We start from the raw sequence: 9,778 nt of genomic DNA on the forward strand, positions 1-9,778 counted from the left end.
CCACTTGGTATTTCTTATTGCGAGGTTTTGGTGGAGTCAATTGGATAAAGAAAATAAAATCCACTGGGTTGGATGGGACAAGCTCACAAAACCAAAAAAGGATGGAGGGCTGGGATTTAGAGACCTATATTCTTTCAACTTAGCTATGTTGGCAAGGCAGGCTTGGAGAATGCTACAAAACCCATCTTCCCTATGCGCTCAAGTGATGGCTGCTAAATACTATCCAAATCAGAATCTGTTACAAGCGAGGCCAAGAGATGGCATTTCATATAGTTGGAGAAGCATTTTGAAAGGAGTGCAGGTGTTGCAAAGTGGAATCATATGGAGAGTAGGAGATGGACGCAATATCAATATATGGGCAGATCCTTGGCTACCAAGGGGTGTTTCTAGGAGAGTAACATCTCAGCAAGGCAGCCATGTTATCACAAAGGTTTCAGATTTGATTGACCCTACCTCTAGCACATGGGATTTACAACTGATTGATCAAACTTTCAACAAAGAAGATGTAGAGGTAATTGTCCAAATTCCGATCCGAGAGGGTGCTAAGGACACTCCTGCCTGGCATTTTGACAAAAAGGGTATATTTTCAGTAAAATCTGCATATCAAGTAGTGTTGGAAAACCAAGCCAAGAACTCTGCACATGGTGGAGCTTCGTCATCAAGTAAGAATGATCAGCATAGGATAACATTTTGGAAGAAACTGTGGACGTTTCCCTTGCCCAACAAGATCCTGCACTTCCTATGGCGACTGTCCCATTATAGCTTACTTCTAAGAATGAAACTACAGAATAGAGGAATGGAAGTGGATACAAGATGTCCAGTATGCCATCGAATGGATGAAGATGGAGGTCATTGTTTCCTAAAGTGCAAATTTGTCAAGGCCGTTTGGAGAACTACATTGTGGAAGAAAGTCGATATGCAACTTCTCAATTGCCCAAATGCCATCTCGATGGGAGATATCTTGCACATGGAAGAGGAAATGTCTGAAAGGTATGCATCCTTTTGTTGGTATGGTGGTCTGAAAGAACAGAGCTAATCAAGGAGAAAGGATTAGGACTGAAGAGGAAATTATATATTCAGTTCAGCTGCACTTGTGGAATACAAAAATACATCAGCGACAGGAGCAAAATGTGCCAGGCTGTAAACCAGGTTTTGGTGTCCTCCGCCTGATGATTTTCCTTAAAATTAATACTGATGGAGGCCTTTAGGCTATCAACTAAATCCAGGAGGGTGGGGTTTACCATAAAATAATCAATGAATTGCACTAGTTGCAGGAGCAGGGAGTTTGGAAATGTGCTGAAACCACTACAAGCTGAAGCTCTAGCCATGCTCTATGCTGTGAATGAAGCGTCAAGAATGGGGTGCCAAAAGTCATCTTAGAGACGGATGGCAGTTTTGCTCTAAAGCAGGCAATCACAAGCGACCTGTAACGACTACTCAAAAGCCTAGGCGTGCTGTTTAGAGAATAAGAGCAAGTGTTGCAATCAGCTTTTTCAATCTTGTAAAGTAGAAACCTGCCCACGGGCATTGTAAAATATTTCTGCACACTGTTCTGGCTCATGGTGTATGTATGAAGCGGAAGAGCTATCAAGATTTGGCTTGATCCGTTTCCGGAGCCATGTAAAAAAACTTGTCGCTGGCGAGTCCAGCTGGCCTGGGTAATGGAATACATTTGTGTTTCAAAAAAAAAAACCTCAGGCTACACCACCGCTACTGCTATACAAAGCACGAAATATGTTATTAGTTGTTGCCTGTAGATGTCGCGGTCATCGTTGTTTTTTTTTATTAACGTCAACCACATGCATGCAATTTATTCAAAACCAGGGATTTCTGAAGCTACAATACTGAAAATACAATCAGGAGGCTGAAGCGTCCAGATCTGACACTGATTATTACTAACACCTGCCCTAGCAAGTGCATGCGCTGCGCTGTTTGCTGAGCGCCCAACCTACTTTGTATTCCTGCCTCGTGCGTAGAAGGCTAGAAGCTCTTTCACCTCTTCGATCACAGGATCCAAAACTGAAAGATTTTTCCCTTGCTCATTCAGCATGCCCACAACTCCTTTCACCTCTGAACGTTTCTGTGTGTGTAGCTTGTACTTTGTACTAGTGAAGTTGTTCAACGTTTCTGTGTGTGTAGATTTGTTGTGTGAAGGCACGTGGTAACTACCCACGTGGATGTATGTGCAAATCTCATATCGATCTGTGCGCACATGTCATTTCTTCTAATTTGTTCGTAATAGGTTCATGCCTTTTGTCTGGTCCATGTGTATGTGTCCCCAGAACAGCCATTGTGTCATGTATGTATATGTTCCCTAGAGGCGGACTTGACCTAGCCAGCCGCTGCCTCCAAAAAGCTAAGGTTCTTTGCCTCCCGCCGGCGTCAGTGCCGGTCCGTCTCGTCTCCGGTGGCCTTAGGGCCATGGAGGCGGAGTGGATCTCGGTTCTTGCCGGTGGGGGGCTTTGTTTTTAGATCTTTCTTCAAGTCTTGTTAGGACTTGTGTCCTGTTCAGAAAGGCGAGACGGCGGCAGCTCTCTGAAAATGGAATAAAGGTCTCCCCGCCTGGGAGAATATCTGGTGCACCGGTACTTGTGGTGCTACCGGCGCACCGAACTCAAGTCGCACATTTTAAATGTTTGAAAAATTCTGAAAAAATTGTAGCACATTGACACAATATTAATGTAGATTGTCACAAAATTTTAAGTCAAAATTCGAAACAAAGCTCCTAAAACAAAAATGGCAAATTCAACAATGATAGTACATAATATAGGTTGGGCTTTAGATTTGACCCATTATCACACTGATGTCATTTTTGTATCTTAAAAAATATTCAAATTTTGATACGGAATTTTGTGACGACATACATTGATGTTATGTCAATGTGCTCAATTTTTTTCCAGATTTTTTAAAATGTTGTACGGCATCCGGTGCACCGGTAGCACCACAAGTGTTGGTGCACTGGATACATGCCCCTCCCCGCCTAGCCCCCGTTCCGGTGTTGCGTCTAGCATCATCGGTGGACGTGTGAAGGTGTGTCTTTGGTAGATCTGTCTTTGGTGGATTTGCTCGGATCTGTTTGTCGTTCGTCTTCGTTCATGTGTCTTCATGTTGTATCATTTTGATCTACACTCTTCATCTGTGGCGGTTGCTATTCTGGTGCGTTGGTTCTATGGGGCCTTAGCACGACGAATTCCCGTCTGTCTACTACAACAACGTTTGCCCGCCTCCGGTGAGGGGGGAGGGGCGGGGGGCGATGACAGCGGCGCGCCTTCGGCTCGCTTCAGTGCTTGTAGTCGTCGCTAGGTGGTTTATGGATCTAGATGTAATTTTCATTATTTCTACTTTTCCTTGTACTATCATGATTGAAAATGAATAGATTGGAAGTTTTTCCCGCAAAAAATATATGTATACATTCCCACTTTATATATTTTTTTCACAAATTTAAGAAATGTTTGTGTTTTAGAAAAGGTTCATAAATTTTTTTAAAAATACTTGGTTTGCAATTTGTATTCAACATAATCTGTCGGGAATTTCTTAACTATTTCGGAAAACAGTGTTCAAGTTTGTAAAATTTACAGTTCAAAAAATGGTTATGATATAAGAAAAATTTCATGTTGATTGATAATGATGGAAATAGCAAATAACCAAAGCATTCAAATTATAAAAGCTCATGGATACATCCGTTTGGCCTAGTCTAGCACACTCCTCTCAACCAGTGATTTTTTGGAAGAAGGTAGACATCCATGTCAAGTTTGAATAAAAAAGTATTTTAAACCAGAATTTAAGCAGTAAATGATTTTTTAAAAAGCATTCATTTAATAAAAAATTGAAGGAAAAAAGAATTTAAAATACTGACTTAAAATTATTATTTTGGTATTCAAAAAATATTTCGAATTTCTTAACAGGTTTCAAAAATAAAAATAAAGTTCAAAATGGAGAAAATGAATTAACGAAAAAAGAGAAGATAAACAAAATAATATAAAAGAAAAAATGCTTAGGCCTCGGCCCAACTAGGCGATGACATCGCTCCCATCAGGCGCCTCTTCGGCTGGCCGAGAGCTCGTGGCTTTAAAAAAAGTTCACCTATTCAAAATATGTATCTGTTTTCAAAATTTGTTCACAAATTCATAAAATCTTTCCGTTTTTCCAAAAAATCAAAAATTGAGAAACAATTGAGAAGTTTCAAATAATGCCCGCGGATTCAAAATTTATTTGGGGTTTATTAAATGTTCCTGTTTTCGAATCTTTTTACACAAATACAAAAAAGTTCGGGGAAATTCAAAAATTGGTTTCATTTTTCTCATTTTTTCAATTTTTTATGAAATTCCAATTTGTTAGCGCTTTTAAAAAAAGTTCACGGTCAAAATTTTGTTCGCTCTTTTTTAAAAATGTTTGTATTTTGTCATTCTGAGCAACTTTTAAAGACACGAACATTTCCTTGGGAATTTATGTACAATTTATTAAAATATGATTATTTTTTTGAACAAAATTTTAAAAGGCAACCATTTTGTTGACAAATTTTAAAAGCACAAGCATTTTTGGGAAAGAAAGAAACGAAAAAAAGGAAAAGCAAAAAAAACTAAAAAGAAACAAATTATGAACCAAAAAAGAAAAAGAGGCAGGTTTTCTGTGAAAAAAGTCGATAATTAGAAAAAAAATATTCATGAGTTTGAATTTTTTTTCCTGGATTTGAAAATGTTCATGGGTTTTGAAAAAATAGTTTCATGTAAACTGTAAAAGTTCATGGATTTGAAAAAATTTCACTAGAGTGTTCGATTTTTTTGAAAAAAGTTTGTGGATTTGGAAAAAGTTCACTAGAGGGGAGAAATGTGTTTCCTTTCTGGATAGATGAACTAGGAAAACATTTTATCTTCAAACCTCAAAAGCCAAAGAATTATGCTCTTTAATAACTATCCAATTAGATGATGCAATGAGGGCTTTGTTCTGGATCTTTGTTGTCAAAACACTAGTCGAACATAAGGCACAAAATTAATTAAGATATCAAGTTTACAACATAGTTGCAAATTGCAATACTGATGCAAACAAACTTCACAATACGACTGAATTTATCTATCTAAGCAGCATCTACATGCTTTCGACTCTCCATTGCTCTCGGTCTTACCTCGATCCCCTCTATGATAATCTGGCACCCATGCGACCCTGTCAACCCTCTGAACTCAACGGAAATATTGCTCTCTTTTCCCTCCACACACTGCTCGTCCAACTCTATTTTGATCTCTTGCTCTACCCACCGTCCGTCGCTCCTCACGCAAACACCATCAGGTTTCAGCCGCCGCTTCCGACTTTGATTCTTCTCGGTCATGGCTACCAACGTAGACGACGACGATGATCCATCGAGTTCCCAATCCCAGTCCCATAACGGAGACCGCGAGTAGTTATGAGGCACCAGATGGTTGCACTCATGGTTGCAGATGGCGGCGGCAGAGGATGCTGTAGCTTTTTCGCGTTGCTTTTGAGCGGTGTTTGGAGTTGGCAACCAATGCACCCTGTATACTAGATAGGCGGCATAGCCTCTACCGACGCCCGGGAGGTTTTTGGTGTTCAAAATGCCATACACGTCCAGCCAGCACAGGTGCGATAGAACAGCCACCTCACGGAATCTACAAGACAAAAGAAAGGGTAATTCTTAGTTTACGGGTTGTTGAACTGTGTTTTAGTGCTACGCTTAATTTATAATGTGCTGCAGAAATTAGCCTCAAAAGCAGGCAAAGCAGATCAAACAAATACTAAAATATGCACACAAAATAAGTGTATAGATTGGGCAGACAGGATTCTCATAATCCACCCGAAGTCCGGAATGTCCAACTCAATCTAAATTATTTTCTTTACTTCCTAATAATCTTTTACCTGTTTAACTAGGAAACATCATGTGATTAAAGTTTTCTAGATCTCGACCACCTAATTCCACAGTACTTGCCTAAATCTACAGAAATTCAACCGGAAATTATCGAAATGGGACGAAAGCAAAACCTGGAGTGAGGGTGGCAGTGCGACCAGGCGAGGCCTCCGTAGGGGTAGCCACTCCACCCGTAGCACAGAGCTTTCGCCGGTATCATGTACTTCTTGCCGCCGCTACGCCTGTCCAGCGAGAAGCTCTTCTCGCCCGGCCGGCGGATCGATGCCAATGTCATTCGTGATCGATCTTTCGAATGGTACTACTAACAATTAAGTCTGCAACAGCAAAGATTACCAGGTTGCAGCCGTCGAGGAGGACGGGGGAGCCGCAGAGGCGGGAGAAGAGCTCCTTCTTTGTTTCACCCTCGCGGCTGCCGGCGGTGCTGCACCGCGCGAGGACGTCGGCCCAGTCCGCCGGAAGGAAGCTCCCCCAGACCTCGTCGGAGTCGGCGGCGGCCCGGAGCGCGCTGGCGGTGGCCGCCAGCCTGCACGCGTCGCCGGGGCAGGTCAGGGAGGCCACGAGGGCCAGGCAGTCCGGCGGGAGGTCGCAGATGCCCGTCTCCGTCTCCATGCATACGCGTTGATTAATTTTGCTTTGGTCGATCCTGGAGTGGAGGGGAGCGACGATAAAGACTTTGGACAGGGACGCGTCCGTACTACGTTGCTGGTCACACCACATGGTGTTGCGACGATGACAACATTTCTTGCTCCGGATGCGAGAGTGAGCACATGGTGATCATGCCGTGGGTATGGCCACATAATGACGACATTCCTCAGGCCAACTTGGGTAGAACATGTAATTAGTGAACCAGTTCCCTTCTATTTTTTTCCTTCTTAAAAAAGAAAAGTTGTCTTCTATTTTTTAATTGGGGTAGAAAGAAAAAGAAAAGGGAAAGGGAAAGAAGAGAGATGCAAAATATATTTAATTACCCTGTCTAATTTATAACTTACTTTTTGCGGAATCTGTCTAACTAGCTCTCTTGTATCTTTATAATTCGAGTACCTTGGGAAGAAATATATGCTGTATTTGTTGGATCATAGTCACCTTGTAAACAAAAAAGTGAAATGGAGACATGTAGTTTATCGCAAATTGAGATATAACTACATCACATACTACCTACGTGCATATGTATGCTGTTAAACTTGCACTTTCCCCCATGAATGGAAGAACAAGCCAAAAGAAAAAGGTGCAACTTCAGGTTGAGAAAACGGCTGACATAGGGGGAAAATATATAGAGATGAAAATTTCCGCTGAGTATGACTGCTTGTCAATTTTCCAGACGCAACTTTGTTCTCATAGCTTATAAGAAAAGCTGTTGGAGTGGAATCTGCACAAAACATTTTTGGCTTAAAAACTAACACAAATTACATGATTGGTTTGTCTTTGGTTGTGGTACCTCCTTTGGCAATCTTCTCCCTCGGCGGTTGTACCTTTCTCCTCGGCCAGGGGCTCCAATGGACGACTATGAGGGCATATTGTGGATTCTGGTCCCTGCTAGCCTTCTTATACTCTTCACCTTTCATAGTGACATTTTTGGTAAACAATGTATTTTTAGCTCGGTAAATAGTGTTTGTTGTTATCATTCAGAAAGAAAAAAAAACCATCCTGAAAATGGTGTCGGTTTATATGGGTTTTTCGGTGCGGGTCTTTACATGGTTTCATTATGAATTGTGTGATGGACTCGAAAACAAATTGGACTAGAGCGGTGCGGGTTGAGCAAAATTAGGGGGCGAAAAGAAATTGAGCAGATGAAACTGCACATACTGAAATGGTTCTAGTTGACGTGTTCACCCACAGGTTCAATCCACTCGGTTGGATTGAATGACTCGAATACATTCCCCAAGTCCCCGTCGTGGCCATTTCCGTGCACTGACACCCCCCTGAACTGGCCACTGCTTTAATCTGTATGTGGTCGCTACTCACTCCGACGAAGGCTAGGGAGCGTTTGGTTACTGGGTCTACCCGATGGGAAATGGTAGCGCGGACTATCTTCAACCGGTTTGGATGTCGGTCATGCCATAGGATAGGTGTTTAGTTGCCTATTTCTCTATTTTCCGCCGGTTGTGGCTATCCTTCTCATGTTTCTAGCTCTGTGAAAGCCTTTTTGTTATCGAGACTTTATTGTACGATTATTTTTAATAAATGGCCGCATGCATCGTTCTGATGCAGAGGCCGGGGGCAGTCCTTCTTTCCTAAAAGAAAAAAATGCCTAGGCTTTGACTTTAGAGGTATGATTTTTTGGTTTGGCGGGTTTTGGCAAATTTGTTTAATTTGTACCCGTTCCCAGGTTTGCACTCTCTGTCATTTTTACAAAATAAGTTTAAATAACACGATAATCCTACACACACGGACCCTTTACAGGCTTTTACGTGATTTTCTTCTAACTAATCTCTCTTCCGCCGATTTTCAGCGGGGATGGACCCCATCCTCCCCTCTTGTCCAATCCCAATCGCCCACGTCTGTTAATCCGTGAACCCCATAATCAATTCCTCCCTGACTCTAGCATTACTCTAAATAACAATTAGTACGATATTGTTGGTCCCAATTGACTTTTCTTTCTGAGTTAGCATCAAATGCACTCCCTCCGTCCCATAATATAGGATGTTTTTTGATATTAATGTAGTGTTAAAAAACGTCTTATATTATGGAACGGAAGGAGTAACTATGATTGAATGGAAATAAAGCTAGCCAAGAAGGCTTTTTATAAAAAGAAAACGACAATGGCATAAAATTTATCTCAGAAGGCAACGTATCCAAAGTAAAATTCTGTTGCTACTCTTTTACTAATGATGAAAACAAACAGGAGGCTGTTCACAGGTTCGTACGAAGCCACATGAGCTCATCATGACCGGGCCAGCAGAGCCCGGGCCGTCGCCCTTGGCCGGTCGCCGCTGGTAAGGGAAGGCGCCGATCTCCCCTTCGATCCTGCCCCTGACGTCGACGAGGAGGCAGCGGAGCCTGGCCGCCTCGGCCTCGAGCGCGGCGTGGTCCTGGACCTTCTTGGTGAGCTGCTCGTTCATAGCCCTCAGACGGGCCGCCTCCTCCTGCAGCACCGCCGTGTGCTCCTTCTTCTTCTCGCGGTACTTGCGCACGGCCGCCCGGTTGCCCGAGGGGCGGCGCTTCTTGCTCCGGGAGGTGGCGTGGGCGTCCTCCGGCTCGGTGGGGGAGTCGGCGGCGGCGTCGGAGGAGGCGGAGGCGGCGAACTTGGAGTGGACGTGGTGGCAGGTGTGGGTGTGGGGGAGGTCGTGGGCGGGCGGGTTGCAGGTGTGGGTGTGGGTGCAGCACGCGAGGTGCTCCGCCGTGCCCCCGAGCAAGTCGTCGAAGTAGCTGCCCATGGACATGGAGGAGAAGTCCAGGTCCCCGTCGTCCATGGCCGCGATTTGCAGCGACCAGGAGACGCTTAATTAGCCTGCGTGCTCACGTGACGCTTGCATTTGTTTCTTATTTTTTCGCAGAAAGTGTCGACATGATGGGAAATACTTCAACGTGGACCAGAGGAAGCCACTACCGTTCAAAAAAAAAACGCCAGCGATTTATTCATCTATTTTTGCTTGTCAAAAGAGAAAAAATTCACTTCAGGTCCTCATACTCGTCGTGTTGGCCGATTTAGTCCTTGTACTTAGAAATACCCAAAATACAGTCCTCAAACTTATCTCATGTGGTCATCTACGGTCCAATATACGTTTTCTTCTACGTACGTGCTGATTTGGCGGTTGACTGGCATGTCCATGCGGGCTTTGACCGCCAGCTCATCACCAAACGCTCTGGGCCGATCCATTCGGGGGAATGCGGGAGGGGGGGGGTCTTTTGCAAAATCACCAGGGAATAAAACATTAGCCCACCTGGTCGGACCAGACCGAC

At 43.4% G+C, this 9,778-nt stretch overlaps 2 protein-coding genes across 2 annotated transcripts; both read right to left on the reverse strand.

The window, feature by feature from the left end:
- Nucleotides 1-4,977: 4,977 nt before the first annotated feature.
- LOC125521188 (F-box protein At2g02240-like) lies at nucleotides 4,978-6,606 on the reverse strand. Its single transcript, XM_048686241.1, has 3 exons — nucleotides 6,212-6,606; nucleotides 5,992-6,116; nucleotides 4,978-5,621 (listed from the first exon to the last, which is right to left on the reverse strand). Exons 1-3 carry the CDS (start codon nucleotides 6,593-6,595, stop codon nucleotides 5,075-5,077), a joined length of 1,056 nt encoding a protein of 351 aa, XP_048542198.1. The 5' UTR covers nucleotides 6,596-6,606; the 3' UTR covers nucleotides 4,978-5,074.
- Nucleotides 6,607-8,582: 1,976 nt separating this feature from the next.
- Nucleotides 8,583-9,355, reverse strand: LOC125521302 (basic leucine zipper 19-like). The gene has a single exon (XM_048686354.1). The coding sequence runs from the start codon at nucleotides 9,286-9,288 to the stop codon at nucleotides 8,701-8,703; it is 588 nt and encodes a 195-aa protein (XP_048542311.1). The 5' UTR covers nucleotides 9,289-9,355; the 3' UTR covers nucleotides 8,583-8,700.
- Between the last annotated feature and the right edge of the window lie 423 nt (nucleotides 9,356-9,778).

Source organism: Triticum urartu, chromosome 7, assembly GCF_003073215.2.
Source record: "Triticum urartu cultivar G1812 chromosome 7, Tu2.1, whole genome shotgun sequence".
Taxonomy (NCBI): Eukaryota; Viridiplantae; Streptophyta; class Magnoliopsida; order Poales; family Poaceae; genus Triticum; species Triticum urartu.